Below are 16,005 nucleotides of genomic sequence, written 5' to 3' on the forward strand. Positions count from 1 at the left end.
GATGATACTATAATTTGGTTATTCACTTTGTCACGTTAATTGATACATCCTCCTCCACACCCTTACCAATTATACCGCGGAAAAGGGGTTTTCCTCAATAACAGGGCAGGGGGTGGAGGGATTGGATTGGGATGTTCGACAAAAAGATGCAAGGCGCAAAGACGCATCAAACTGTATGCTGCATCTTCCGAAGCGTTGGTGGAGGAAATGCTACTGGCGAAATTTTCCGGGAGTTATTGGGAATCCCGACAATAACACGCTTAATTTTGGTCCGATTGGAGCGTTCAGCATACCGTTCGATGCGCATCTTTTTGTGGAACACGTCAATCCGAACCTACCAATCCCCCCGTGCGGTGATGGATTCTCCGTGCACCATTATTCTTCCTGAAAGTAGATAAAATTAGGACCCACAATGCCCCCACGAATACATTCAATCCCCAGGAAACACATGTAATTGAACAAGAAAAACACCTTCAACATGTAGGGTTTTACATACTAATCAATCACCAAACCGACAATACCATGATATAGCGGAAGTGCAATGCTTAATGCATGGTTTATTGCAATCAGTTCAGCAAATGTGCAATTGTACAATTAAAAACATTTACCTGTGGGTTCCATCAGATCCACGGGTGAGGGCGTAAGACGATAGTTTTCACTCCACAATCAGGGATGTGCCTTCGGGACGCTTACTTCTTCGCGAACGATATCTTCATCGCGTGCGTCGGTGTAATCTTGAATCCTTGCAGTGCTTCCCGTGCCGCACCACTCTGCAGCTCGGTCGCAAACTCCACGAACGCAATGTCGTGCCGGTTCGGCACCAACCGCACCTCCTTGAAGCCCGGGAACTGGTTGAACAGCATCGACAGCATCATCTCGTTCGTTTCCTCCGGCAGGTTCGTCAGGAACAGGATTTGATTAGGTGGCTGTTCCGCCGTGGCAGAGTTGTTCGTTGCACCAACCTCACCGGCATTCTTCAATTTCTTTGCCTTCTTGTCCTCCGTCTGTATCGGTTTCGGTTGCTTGACGCGCTTTGGTCGCTCCTGGAACGTTCCCTTCAGCTTGGCTATCATATCACTATCCGTTTTGGAGTAGTTGATGCGCATCGGTTTGTCGTAAAACGGGAATCCTTGCATCGTGCGCATCGCGTTCGTTGCGCTTGAGATTTCCTTAAAGATGATAAATGCTTGGCCCCGCATTTTTAGCGTTTTGTATGCAACAATGTCCAGGATTTGGCCGAACTGGGAAAAGATAGCGTACAGGGACTTTTTCAGCTCCTCCTTGTTGATTTTCTCGTTCAGATTGTTGATGTAAATGGTGTGATTGGGTCGAATATCCATCTTGAATGCTTTGCCGCACTATTCCCGCCGTTAAAATACAGTAATTTGCTGTAAATTTGCTTCGCTGGGGTAAAAATGTGCGGCTTTCCAAAAGGGACGCCAGATTTTATTTCCCCCCTGTCTGTGAGCTGTCACACATGTTACAATCAGCAAGCCAAACACAGGGTTGACGTTTACAATGGTAGGTTGAGAGTTTAAAAGCACGAAATGAGCAGGCAGCTCCAATTTTTGAAAATTTTAACCAAATTTAATGTTAGCATAAAATAACAACACCAAAAGGTGGTTATTGACTAGTGGCGTAGCAAAAAATTGTTATGCAGACACTGTTAGCAAAGTGTCTATGACCAAAATAATACACATTATTCTACATCCGCCACCCCGGGCAGACCATACATTTTGTATGGGAGTTTTCATTGTTTCGGATTGTAAAGCAAATATCTTTCAATATGCTCGTCGTATTTGCATGAAATTTTCAAGAAAGATAAGACTATTTGTTGTCTGGCTGTTAACATTTAGTGGAAGAGTTTTCAAAATTATTTTTCTATTTGCTTTTTGCTTCCAAAGCGATAAACACCTTGCTTCTACGATAAGCAATTGAACACTCACCAGAGTTTTACTTTTTTTAAATTTAATTAAATTTTAAAAATTATCATCTAAATTTAGTTCAATAGAAAACAAATAGCCGCACCTTTCTTGAAAATTTCAAACAAATACGACGAGTAGATCAAAAGATACAAGCATTTCAATCCGGAAAATTTCTGATTCCCATACAAAATGTAGATGTAATGCGTATCAATCGAAAAACATATTTAAAATCAATTTAAAAATTTCAATTTTTTAACATTAATTGGTCTAGCCATTCTATATCTATATAATATCAAAAGATATTAAGGATTGCACTGAATTTTCGCTAGAATTATCCTTAGTTCAAAGCTTGCACCACGATTAATAGGATCTCGCAATTTCCTGCTTGTAGCTACCATCATAACTATTCTCTTACACTTTCTTCCCGCTATACTATCCCCAGGGATAGACAATCAAATATAAAAATGTATATATGAAATATATACATAAGGAATAAAGGTCTAAAACTTATTCAGTTAGGCGGTCATTGACAATGTAGTGTTAAATGATAGCATAACATGTCTTTTTAAATGTAATTTGTAGTGATTTATTTGGCTCGTTCTCCTTTTCACATTTTTTTGCCACTTTTTGTGGACGTTATCATTCCGTCCTAATTGTCCCATTTTTTACACATCTACATAGAGATACACACCAGCCGCTTTGCATCGCGCTATAGACGCTTTTTTCTGTTCTTATTCTGGCCATTAAAGATTATGGTGAGACTACGATTGATACGACTTTTAATACATGTGCAACTTCTTCATACAGGCTTGACGACGCTCCCAACATATATAAGTTCAACGGATATACTTAATAGCTTTATTACGGCGCAGTACTGCTACGTCACAAATTAGTGTCCGTTTTTTTCTTCTCTCCTTCCCATTTATATCGTGAAAATTATACAAAGCATTCCAGCAAACGGGTCTGCTTTTTCCTTACACTATAGCCTGATGATAATAGTTCTCACACACGCACTAGCTTGGGTTAGAATAATTTTGAGACGCAGCTAAACACGGGCAAAGAAAAGGTGATCCAACTACCACTTGTTTTACGGCGTTACGAGTTTAGCTTATTTTTTCCAATAAATTAGCGTTCCGCGCACAATAGGCGAACGTTAAATTAACACGACGTTTGCAAACACATTTCTCTAGTACATCTAGCTTACATAAAAGACAATCCGTTAGTTAGTCTTCATCGTGTTTTTTTTTTTTTTGCATTGAAAAACATATCCATCTTCTACACAAATTTCGCAAGTAATGGTGAAAAGTTCATATTAATGTGTCAGCTCTATTAAATTCCAATCGAATTTAAATGTTTAAAATAGTATTTAACATAAATTCGGCTACTATTAGCGTACGCCTGTGTGTGTGTGTGCCTGTGTTTGATTTCCATGTAAATGATGAAGCGAAATGCGATTCTTGTTCAATATTGTACGTATCACAACATTAGTAAATGAAGTTCTTCCCACCACTTTTGTAGAGTAAACGAGTGCAGATACAGTGTTGTTCCTCTACCAGTTTCACGTGGCACACGCTATTTAGCCTTATACTTGTATCAGATTCCCTCTATACGACGCAATCATCGTGCCATCTTGTATGTATTATGTATTGCGGTGTAGTAAAGAATAAAAATGGTAATAGTTTGTTTGGATAATAATGCAAATCTATGCTGAACTGCTTACAGCGGTTTTTGCAGTCCATTTCAAATAGAAAATGGATGGGTTCACAACTTACGATTTTGAATTGGCTGTCCAAGCTTTCCAAAATCATCCATTTTATATTTGAATTGGACCGAAAACCTCCTGTTTATGTTGACACAGTAACAAAGAAGTCAACAGTATGTGTACGCTCTTCTATCGCGTAATTCCTATTGTTTTTTTTACGCTTTAGCAGTAGTTGTGCGTATACAAGTAAGTAAGTAGCAATTATCTTGCCTACAAACGCACGATAGTACAGAAATTGTAAAAAATATTCTTTTAAATGTTTGTAATACACACGCCTGTTCAAAATACGTCCTGTACAGTGACAATACTACTGTAATCTAATGTATGTATGTGTGTGGCTGTGTGGTGGATTTAAGTTGAACATCAACTCTGTTTTTTTAAGCTTAGTAAGAAAAATTGGTAAACGATTAAAAGTGCTACTGCTGCTTCTTCATCCGCTAGTAGGTAAGGTAAGATAAGGTCCATCCATATCAAGGTAATGTACGCTAGGTGTGGTGCGGCTCCATGGGACCGCCCATTACAGAACAAAACTTAACCACTGCACACTTCCGAATGATCATCCCAAGCATTAACCTAAAAACGAGAGAGAAAGAGACAGAGGGAGAGAGATAGAAAGAGAGCGAGAGAGAGAGAGAGAAGCAAAAAAATTATATGAAAATTATTGATACATTCTAAAACTGCGATTTTTTACGCGTTCTCATAAATTTTTGTACTTGTCCCGAGATTTTTTGACGGATTCCCAGATAATTTTGTTCCTGTTCCACAATTTTTTTTACAAAATCCCATACATTTATTATTAGTCCTACTGATTTTTTTGTTTTTGAAGAAACATATTAGGACAAGTGGAAAAAAAACCATAGGAAATTGTCAAAAGTGGCTGGGAAACCATGTAAATTTAGGCAGATTATTGCATTACCTGACACCCTCGGCTACAGTACCACTGGTTGCCGCAGCCCGCACACACAAACTTAGCCTCCTGCTTCTTGCAGCCCTGACACTGTGGCACTTCGTTCTCGTTTATCTCCGCACCACGCCGCTTGCTACCGTGCAGAACATTCCCAGAGTCTCTTTGACCCATATCGTCTCCTTCGTCGATTACCAACCGATCGGCACTGTCATCTGCCTCATCGTCCTGTAACAAAATTTAAAATAAATCTCTCATTAGTAACTATTTCAGTAATATTTACAGTGACTGCCAATAAAATAAGAACCACCAAGAATGAAATTCTGAACCTAATTTTCTACGAATCATTTTATAAACTTAAGTTGCACAAAATTATTTATAGTTTTGGGCATCCCTTCTTCACATTTTTAAACTCTTTTTTGGGGAGACATTTTTTCTAACATATTTAAGATTTTACTTAAACCTAAAAAAAAAAATTCAGGTTGTGTATTATTACACCGGGAAAATCCATGGATGCTATAGATAGTTTAATTGCTGATAAACATTTTACCAATATTTGGTATAGTTATACCTACTAGAAGTATCGAAATCAGCAAGCCAAACAGCGGACATAAAAGTGGTCTTATATTACTAGCAGTCACTATTCATTGATGGTACTAACTCCACATACCAGACTGTACAGATGCTGCTCGCGAAGCCTCTGCAGTGTTTGTTGCTGCTGTTGCTGGGCAAGAAACGTCTGCTGATAGTTCGACCCAACGACGGGCGTGATCGATATTTCGTTGGTGTTCTTCGACAGATTCAATCCGCCAGCGATACTGTTTGTCTGAAGGTTTGCGAGCGCCCCGGACGTTACGGTCGAGGATGACTGTGTATTCATTCGCTCCGGTACGGAAAGCAATCGCGCTAACGTTGGCGAGAAGTTGTTAATGTTACCGGCTGCGGCTGCTGCTGCTGCTGCTGCGGCTGCCGCTGCCTGACCCGGACGCGCAGCAGACTTCGTAAGAATTCCATGTAGCAGCGAGTTGGTACTACTGTTAACCGCACTCAGATTTGCTGCGCCAAGTGAACCATTACCATGGGACATTCCACCGCCACCCAGTACATCCGAATGGGCGGTAGAATTCATCACCGGATGAAGTGTTACCTCCGGAAGGGATGCTTTCGATAGTAGTGATGATTGCTGCTGATGCAGACTACGGACCGTGTGGTGTTGATTCTGGTGTTGTTGGTGATGGTGCTGCTGCTGGGGTGACTGCTGGGGAGATGAGACGGTGTTGTTGTTGTTAGTGGCACTCGAGATGCTCGTATTATTACTGGGCAGGAGCTGCAAGTTCGACAGCAAGTTCTGCTCGTTCTGGCTCATCTTGGCAAACTGGGCAAGCACATCCTTAAAGAACTGCTGACTGCTATGGGCCGCACCGGAGGCGGACATCAGGGACGTGAGCAGGTTCGAGCTGCTCTGGCTCGAATCATTGCTGGACGGACGCGACGTCTGTAGAGGCGAAAATCGCGATAAAGGAAAGAGGGAGGCCATGGTATAAGCGCTATCAATTGCCGACGGGACGAGACGGGTATGGCATACGGCAATGCAATGATGCGTGACAACAGCAATGGTGACGGTGCAACGAACGAGGAATGAGATGATGTGCATTCTTATATGGTCATGTTATAATTTGTGTTATAGTTATTTTGTGTTAACATTTGACCCTACTATCCTAGCAAAAGCCGTCATTCAAAGAACTGCAAAAACTTGGTGTTTTGGTTCTAATATAGAGGATTTAATTTTTTAAATATCTTTTGCCATCTTTCCTACTAATCGAATAGAGAAAAAGTTTATGGTACCTGATGGATTCATTATTATGTAAAATTCAAGAAATTGGTTGGGAAGTTCGAGAATCGAGTAACTTCATAGTGACTTCCGAATCTAGAGCTCAGAGAATAGTCGTAAACATGAGCAAGAATAATAATAGAATCCGGATAATAGAAGAATGAGAATAATAGCCCTAAACATGAGCATGAAAGGTATATACGTTGCGAAGCCATCATGCAAGAAGATACATACTAACGGGAGACTTGATAACCTTGATGATAAGACTTGATAAGAAAATGAGCCTTGAAGCTCAATCGTTGTCCTACAGCGGACCTATAAAGTTCCTGCCAGAAGTTGTTGTCTCAATTAAGAAGTATTACGCAGAAAAGGATGACTAGAGCTTCTTATGGATAGATCTGGGCTTGTTGGGGAATATTTGAGGAATTTCTTCAATTTTTCGACAACGTCTTTTTCAAAAATCATTTTTATCTATTAAGTCTTTGAAAAGGTTAAAGTTCTTGACATCAACATTAAAACATGTCAATTTGTTTATGACTCTATTCCACTTCTACCTCATTTCCGGCACAATGTGATGGTCGTTGTGAGTGATCGTGCGTTTAGGATTAGTAGTTATTGCCCAGTCCAAATGCATTAGATGTGCTTGTATTATATACCAGTTTGCCAAAAGATGAGTCAGAATGGTACACACGTTGTGTGCGTTGTTGTATAGCTCCTGAATCAATTTACTTTCATTTTAACACAAACCACGTGTTAACCCTTTTAAATCCTTCCACCAACCATGATGCAGATACACCCCCCGATGAGGTTAATGCAACACACACACACACAAAACCACAAGATACATACCTCGGTAGCTGCCAGCAATTCCGACATACGGTTCGCTACACTATCCGTCGAGTTGGACCGTGCGTTTGCCGGCGATTTTCCACCTGTCAGTGCGGTCAGGCTAATAGCACCGCCTTCCCCGAACGAGCCGAGACTATTGCCACCGGATGTGCCGTTGTTGTTGACACTGTTGCTATTGCTGCCAGCAACATTCTTTAACCTTCGGCCACGCCGTGGCACATTCTCCGGATGCTTCTGTCGATAGTCCGCGATAATACTGCTCACATCTTTGCGCATACCCTGCCGGCCGATTTGAAGCTGCTGCTGTTGGTTCGCTGTTAGCGTGCCCGAACCGTGGTGACCGTTCAGTAGTGCCTGCGATGTAATACCGGCAAGTAAGTTAGTATTAGCAAACAGTGCAGCCTGCAGCTGCGCTTCAAGCGTTGCATTCAAACTGCCACCTACCGAATTGTTGGAATTGTTGTTGTTGCTCGATCCATTGTTGGTACCGGACGACCCTGTCAAACTGACCGACATCGCTAGATTGTTCAGTATCTGCTGATGATTGCTGAGGATCGGTTTGGAAAGTATCTGGCGCTGGATCTGTATCGCGGCCGATTTTTCCTTCGCCACTTCGGCCGTGTTCATGCTAGCCCGAGCATTCAGTATCATCGAGGTCGTGTTTGGCAGTGGTACCATCGTGACGGCATTATTGCTGCTGTTAAACTGCGACACGAAGCTGTTCGTGTCTTTCGCGTTACGCGAAGCTTTACTGGAGCTGTTTGCATTCGTCGGTTGGGCGCTATTACTGCTGCTGCGACGGTTAGAGATCAGAGAGGTTCTAAAATGGCTGCCGCTCGCTTTATCGCCACCATTGGAAGTAGTTCCAGCACTGTTCGACGCATTAAACCTGTAATGCATCGAGTTGGTAACGGATGCTGGGCGTATTTCGACCTCAGGCGGTGGCGTTGGTGGACGTGGACCGACCGAGGATGATCGTCCACTCTGCTGGTGAGGATGGTGCTGGTTGCTCAGGTTCGACGAATCAAGATGGCTGTACACCGAAACCTCACCCAGCTGAGTGTCCATAATACCGATCACGTGCTTGCGGCGGTTGAGCCGTAACAAGATCTCCTCCTTTACCTTCTTTAGATGTAGCAGATTGTTCCATTTAATTTCTGTATCACGGATCATATCGTTCAGTTCCTGTATTTCCTTCACCAGTACATCCGTGTGACTTTGTATCTCGTTAACCGAGGTGTTTTGCGTCGTTTCAATGTACTCATTCACGGCTCGTTCGTGTGTTTGATAGTTGGCTTCTACTTCAAGCTTTAGCTTTTTCGCTGGTTCGATCGATTCTTCCGATTCTTGCTCCGCCCTACTGGCGCTCGACTGTCGATCTTCCTCGATCGTAACGGAACGTCTTCGCTTACGACTGACGGCTGGTTGTTGTTGTGGTACCGTTTCCGATTGTACTGCTTTCTGTGCCCCATCATTACGACGAAGGGAGGATTTCTGTTTGGATAGATTTTGTGCTTCATTTACATCCGCTTCATCCTCGTGCTCTTGCTTAACTTCCAACGAAGAAGAAGACGTAGCTATTTCTTGCTCACGTTCTCGTTCGGAGCGTTTTTGCTGTTCCTTTTTCTGATTGGTAACGGGTGCGGATGTGACAATGCTTTTATCGTGCACATCCAGATTGTCTTCCTTCGACGAACTCACAATAACCTCCGTGAAGGTCACTCCTGATTCCTTTGCTATCAATTCTTTGTTACTATCCGTGAGAAGCGTCTCAGCGAGCGACGATTCTTCTGGTTTCTGGGACTTGGATTCGCTGACGGATGTTAAGTCAATGGCACTTTCTTCTTTTTTCGCACTATCTTCGACCGGTGCATCAACGTCCATCTGGAATGTTAGATCATCGTTGAACTCTTGCTGCTTGTCCTCCTCATCTACTTCACTGCCATTGTGGCCATCCATAAAATCATCGATCCCTGCCATCACATCGTCTGCCGTCGGTTCGGCAAGGCCCGTAGGCGATGGGCTGGTTTGCTTCTTTCCGCTGGAGACTTTTACGTCTCCTTTTTGGCTATTAGTGGAGTTGTTGTCCTCGAGCTTGCTCAAGTCATCCTGCAAGATAGTAGTGGTAGAACTTTCCTTAGGAGATGATGCTTCTCTAAGAGCATCATTGGCCTTAGACGGCGGTTCAGTCGTCCCCGTATCCTCTGTGGCTTTTGTCTTCTGTTCAACAGTTTCCGTACTTGCGGAACTGTTAACTGTGGGCGTACTCGCCGTAACCGTCTTCTTGGCCGATGTCGAAGAAGAGAGTACCGAAACGGCATCATCGCTCGAATCGGCAATCCTCTCGGAAACCTCGACCGCTGTCGCTGTTGGCATTTTGTCGTCCGGATTGGATGATGCTGTCGTACTGGTGATAGTGTTGGAAGATTTTTCTAAAGCCCCGGTCAATTTTGTAGATGCCTCCCCCGGATGCTCTTTCTCACCGCTAGCAGTAACAATTTCCGTATCTTTGGTTTCGTTTTGGGTGTCGGTCGAAGTGATTGACGAGGAACCGTAAATTTCTTGGTGAAGTGTAGCTGCGTGCCCTGGACTCTTGGCAGATACGTAAACGGATTTTAGATCGGTCGTTCTTGGAGTTTTGATTACTTTACAATCCGAAGACACCGCTCGCGCATCGTCATGTTGGTCCATAACGTGCATGCTTCCTCGGTTTAATCTAAAAGGAGAGAAATGGAAAGAGGAGAGAGAACTTTGGATTAGTTTCAGGCGTTTGATAGGTTTGGAGAAATTCGGACACATATTTGTCATCGATTTAAAGCAATAGAAATGATCCGAAAAGGTACTAACTAATAAGTATATGGGATGTCCTGTGCAAACCCTACCCTCTCTATACTTCAGCCATTAATCCTTTTCATTATTCCCATATCTTGATCGATCAATCCTTTGAGGAATGAATGCAAATCCGGATATTTCACAGTTGAAGCATTTGAAGTAAGAAAAACCCGGAAGGAAAAAGACTTCTCTCCCACCTGTTCACGTAACATCCAACATTATTTTATACTTGGGTTTTATATGTACTCTGGCAGTTTAAGAAATGGTGGACATACATGTAGCAACCCTGCAACTTACCGCATTTTTATACGGCACATTAACCCTGTGACATTAATAAATTGCGGCACACTGCACCAGCTGGCAAGACTTGTGTCGTTGCAAATATGCATAAACCAACCTCAGCTGCGGCATCTCCCCGAAGGCTCTTTCGATTAGCCATTCCTTGCAATGAAAAGCAATCATCACCAACAGGCGGTTCCGGCGTTTCTTTGATCTTCGCTCGCTCACACAGCACACTTCTTCCCGATCAGGCAGATCCTCCCCGAAGGCTAAAACATCACCACAGTATCGTAACTGACATGGATTGAGTTGATTAGATTGCGGTGTGACGGTGTGCAGCCAACTGCACCACAGCAATGCTACGCAAGGACATTTTGATTAACATAAAAACGCACCGCACCGTCGATCGGCGTAAACAGGAGGTAGAAATGTATGCATGCAGCCACCATCAACGGATGTTGGAATGTGACCGTTCTCGGGCGAAACCAGAAGCATGATGCAGTGATTTGAATATTTGAGCGTAAAACGATCGGCGATCGACCAGTGCATCCGCGTGGGAAACTAGAAATCTCGAAGGTCTTAGGCTTCGCGAAGAACATGCACGACGGGAGCTTACATCACCGGAGGTGTTCTGACCTTCGAGTGTAGCATGCTTGCTTGCAACACCTCAACGAAGAGTAAGTGTACTATGTTTTGTAGAACAAACCCCCGAAAGCCTCAAGACCCAGAGAGATAGGGTTTGGTACGAGCTGACATACTTTCTGGAATACACGATCGTGTTCAGTTCAACTTTACGATCAAACAGACCGAGTGCTCCAACCGTTTGCCGGTTGTCGGCCAATAAACCATTCCTATTTCCCTGACCTCGTTGTTGCTCTCGGTGGCGCGGTACGGGAGAATTCTTGAAGAAGTCTAGGAGAGTTCATAGTTTTCGAGATACATTCTAAAACTTGTGAGATAAAACATGCGGCCTGCTGGAACAGACAGCTCGATCCCGTGTGTGGTAGTTTCAGACGAGGTCACATGGTCGTAGTGTTGCGTTTACCTTCCAATGCTCCAACAGTTTCTCCTTACTACTGCAGCATCGATTCAACCTTGAGCAGTACTTCGTTTTGTCTCTCCTCTAAATACATTCGCCGTAAGTTTAGAGGGTTCAAAAAATGTACAACACTGCTCAAACTTCTTGGGAAACACTCTTAAGCACAGCATAAACTTCGGAGTGCGGATAAACATTGTCGACACATATTCTCTCTGTCCATCATAGCATGATTTGTTGAATGTGGCTAATTCTAGCTTACTTGCATGTTGCTGCTGCTGCTGCTTCAGGCATTGCCCCTGCATTAGCCCATTCATCCACCCCACCCCGTGTCCCATCCGAAGGTCCCACACGCTTCAAGGGCTACCGCGCCAATTGAAGCGAGACTCCCAAGAACGGGCATTCGATTAGACAGGTTGTTGGCGCGGCGTTGAAGGCGATCGTATTACCAACCGTGGCCGCGCCGTCGTCCCTGGAAACTGAGCGCACACGATGGTCCACCCTGGTAGCGCGGGCCGCATGCCCATAATCTCCAAGCTCCAGCACTCCTTCCACTCCACTCTACAAAGGGAAGATGCAGGCCACCACTGCACTGCAAGACAACTTCCGATGCGATGAAGTCATGCGTCGACAGATTTTCACCGCCCGATGACAGTTACGGAGCGAAACGCTGGTGGCGCCGCAAGTCCGTGGCATTTGACGATCGTGGCCCGTGCTGCACACCGATGGAGAGCGCGCACGAGAGAGAGGGAGAGACTGTTACTCGGTACACACAGAAATGCCCCGGTAGCCTCGACATAGAGCGCAATCTAAGCACCACGGCGAAGGTTATCGAGTAGCGCGCACAGAAGGTTTGCCTGAAGGGAAATGGGCATGATGGCGGGTGGCGGTGATCGGTTAGTGCGGTTTGTTTGACTCAGCATCGGTAATTGTTATTACCAGCCCCCGATCATGTCTCGAGATGAAGAGTGTAATTGGTGTGGCCTTTAACTTAGTGCCGTAGTGCCACAGTGGGCCAGCCGAGCCCAACAAAACAAGTTCAAGTGGAAGTTCTACTATACAGGGGGGAGGGGGGGGGGAGAATGTTTCATCAAGAAGTTTTACTCCTTTTCGGACTGCCAACAGACATCCGGTTTTCCCTTTCGGCACGAACCGAAACGTGAGCACAGAGAGAAGCATAGAATCTTCGACGATGGTCGCGCCTGAAGCACACGCTGATAAGAATGGTTTGTGCAAACATTTGCGAGCTTCTATAAAGAAGAAGGGGTGGTGTGGTTTTATGTTTTCATGAGTGGAAAGGAAAAACAAAGCCATTTCTTCATTCACATCGAATGTTCGGCTGCGCGTGCTCTCTGGGGAATGGTTCTAATGTCTGGAAAGAGTCTTCGTGGCGGTTGGAATTGTTGGAGCACGTATCCAACACAAATGGTGAAGAACGGCAACGATACGGCACGAATTTTACCTCCAATAACTCCAAATTAGCTGCTGTAGGACGTATACCAACTGATAGGAAGTGACGTTCCGGAACTCTTTTACAGTAGGCTCAATATGAAGAGTCTGGACAAAATGTGAATATGCGACAGCGACACAACAATAGCAAGCACGTACTTCGTGCCTGAACGTATCATCATCATCGCCATCATTATCCACCACTGACCTCAATGAGTCATGAATGCAAAACCGCGAAAGTTACGCATTGATGCCACAGTTTGGCGCAGCACCAGCGGACCCTGGGTCCGTCTTCCCGCGCGATGAACAGACCCAATGCGGCAGAGTACGTTTGCGTGCATGTCAGCAGAAAGCCTACCGATCCCCGGTTGGGGGCTGTGTCAAGGTTAGGTACATAAAATGCTAACCTCCAACGGGTACCGGGTACAGTTGACGATTCTCAATGCGTATTGTCGCACCATTGTACCACTGCTCGGTACTTGATCTTGTACAAATATCTATCGCGTGATCGTGGTAAATGATCGGGTAACTGTTACACTGATCGATTGCGGTAAGAAGAAAAGCGGCGGTAGAAAAATATCAGGGACACTATGGAAACGGTACGAGTAAGAGCGAAAATGTTTTACGTTCAAAATTCATAACAATATATCTTAACTTGGACAGCTGTCAGGGCTCTCCGGGAAGACGAATGAAACTAAAAATTGTAACGCTTGCTTTGTAACGTTTGAGTACAGTTGTATAATTGGGGCCTCGACATTGATATTCAGATCATTAGTTATGATTTATTTATTTTATCTATATTTGAGAATGACGGCTCTCTGCCGTATTGTCAGATCACATTATTATCTTTTTTACGAAGTACGGTTTGAATGAAGTAGTAAAACAAGGTATAAAATAAAAAAAAGATGGTCATCATCACGTTGAAAAAGCAAGAGAATAACGCCCAACAAACAACAGTACCATAATGCACCCAGCTCAGTCACTGATCCGATGTTTGCGTGGGACAACCACTGTCATAGTGCAGACACATCTTTTCTGCTTCTTCGGTAAACAAACACCGAAGAAGGCCATCAAATTTCTTACCTCTCTTTTTGCAAAGCAAACCCGGTAGAAAGTGCCACAGCAATAACGATATCCATAACGATCCGCGGGGAAGGAAGATCACGCCGTTTCCGTCAAGGAGACACCCTTGAGAATTGGTGTGCGCGCACACACACATACCGCGTCGGAGGTAGCCCGGTCTCAAGGATAAGCCGGAGAGCCTATGCAGTCGGTGGCCTACTTTAAGCGATTGGTGCGCACTTGAAGGACTAGAGTAAGACCTTAGAAGTGGCGCCGCTGTTTCGACCACTGCAGACAGCGGCTTGGGGTCAGATGGGCAAACTGTTTAACCCTCTCGAAAGCTTACCAGGGTGCCCTTCTGGTGGCGATCTGCGATGGCCTGCACCCTCTATTAGAACAATCACTCAATACCTGTGTGTCTGCGTGTGTGTGTGAGTGTGTGGGTGTATGGACGTGTTGACCTCATCGATCATCAATAACTTGCGCTACGTTTTGCTCGTTGCTGTCCACCGTAGAGGCAGAAGCACGGCAAAGCACAAGCACACCCACACACTAGGCATGGGTAAAAGCCCTTCTGGTAGCAACCAGGCCTCAAGTAGTTCATTGAACGTCACGGCGTTTAGCAGCTGTCCGTCCGTTCAGGCGAGTTCGCATGCAGACACACTCGTTTGCAACCGTGCAACTGCATACGCAGTGAGCGAGAGAAAGAGGGAGGTTTGCTGCGGTTGGCCTTAATTTGGCTTTGATTGGTAGAAGGTCGTCACTTTCCGGCAAACCGGTTGGGCGGCCTCCTGCACGACGACTGCTGCTGTTGCTGGGTCAGTCGGCAAACCGGACGGGGTCATGGGTCCGGTGTCGGCTTTCAGGGGTCGGAGTACACAAACACTGCACTTGCAACTACACCCGGCATAACGGCGTACGTGTGGAACTCTCCCCGGTTAGTATCTTGCCGGACCGGGGAGCGTGAACAAACAAAAAAAAAAAAGGGAAAGAATTGGCAAAACCCGACAATTGTGTCACACCAATCAGGGGAGGGGGAGAGAGAACGGTCTATTTCCAACGCGAGGTCTAACGTCAGTTTCCTTCAATTTTTAGCCAGAAACAAGCCTGTTTCTATTTCCGGTAGCGAGCCCTTTTGCTGCACACGAATTACTTGCCGCAAAACTGGGACAAAAGTTTAACGGGGAGCATATTCGATTCGATCGATTTCGGTGCTAAAGTTATTCAATCTTCTTCCCGAAAAGAGAAAATCAAAACCAACACCGCGAACGGATTGTTTGTCTGTCTATGCGACGTGCGATGGTAGTGGTGGCTGAATCTCATTGGAAATTAAGATCAGCTGTTGGCATCGTTCGAGAACAGCGACATATTCTAATACGCATTCCAAAACATATGCTTCTCGCCAGCGGTAACTGGCACAATGTACTCTAGTTGAACTTTCCAGTTGCAGTGGTGGGCGAAATGGGTGACAAATGGGTGTAAAGATCTATTATGTGGCCAATACGAGCAAAAGATGGTTGATGAAATTTGAGAAGAAAAATCTTACGGATGCACGTCTTGATTGCATCAATGTGTTCTGTTGCGGGGAAATTCATTAAAGCTATACAAGGTGTATTACTGCATAAGAAATGAAAATGAAGCTAACCCGCTGAAAGTGACGATGTTCTCTCTTACTGACAGTTAATGAGGTTATTACTCTACGCTTTGTTATTAGTTTACTTCATACAATGCATGATATAATTTTTAGAACATTTACTTTATTTTTTTAAAGTGAATAAAATAAATAATTTCATGAGATGGACGACAGGGAGGTTTCAGTAAGATAGAAGACGTAAAAATAGTATTAATAAACTTGCATATTTTTATTCTGTATTGATTAAAGCTCTCTAAATTAAAATTAGCCGGGAGCGGTCCGGTGTTGAGGCGATAGCAGTGCCGGCCTTAAACACGGCAGGACCGGAGTTCCAAATCCCATCCGGATCTTTCCCTCATGACGCTTGAATATCCTTCTACGTGGTATCATCAAGTTTAGTAAGCCATTCAAGAACTCGTGGCCTAATATATCGGTCGTTAGAC

The 16,005-nt window shown here is 44.3% G+C and overlaps 2 protein-coding genes across 2 annotated transcripts in view; both read right to left on the reverse strand.

The window, feature by feature from the left end:
• Positions 1-688: 688 nt before the first annotated feature.
• Positions 689-1,380, reverse strand: LOC126568479 (U1 small nuclear ribonucleoprotein A). Its single transcript, XM_050224964.1, has one exon. The coding sequence runs from the start codon at positions 1,338-1,340 to the stop codon at positions 690-692; it is 651 nt and encodes a 216-aa protein (XP_050080921.1). The 5' UTR covers positions 1,341-1,380; the 3' UTR covers position 689.
• A 2,797-nt stretch (positions 1,381-4,177) lies between these two features.
• The window catches only part of LOC126567759 (uncharacterized), a 47,142-nt gene continuing 35,314 nt past the window's right edge, over positions 4,178-16,005 (reverse strand). The window contains exons 3-7 of the mRNA XM_050224041.1: positions 7,716-9,987; positions 7,272-7,625; positions 5,262-6,086; positions 4,604-4,819; positions 4,178-4,260 (exon numbers count right to left, since the gene is read on the reverse strand). Of these exons, the coding sequence (XP_050079998.1) occupies positions 4,219-4,260; positions 4,604-4,819; positions 5,262-6,086; positions 7,272-7,625; positions 7,716-9,987 (3,709 nt within the window). The 3' untranslated portion in view covers positions 4,178-4,218. The remainder of the gene's footprint in view (positions 4,261-4,603; positions 4,820-5,261; positions 6,087-7,271; positions 7,626-7,715; positions 9,988-16,005) is intronic.

Source organism: Anopheles maculipalpis, chromosome 2RL, assembly GCF_943734695.1.
Source record: "Anopheles maculipalpis chromosome 2RL, idAnoMacuDA_375_x, whole genome shotgun sequence".
In the NCBI taxonomy this organism is placed as follows: Eukaryota; Metazoa; Arthropoda; class Insecta; order Diptera; family Culicidae; genus Anopheles; species Anopheles maculipalpis.

Bases quoted from the DNA above. Each gene is read 5' to 3' on its own strand.
- LOC126568479 (XM_050224964.1), bottom strand. From the start codon at position 1,340: ATGGATATTCGACCCAATCACACCATTTACATCAACAATCTGAACGAG.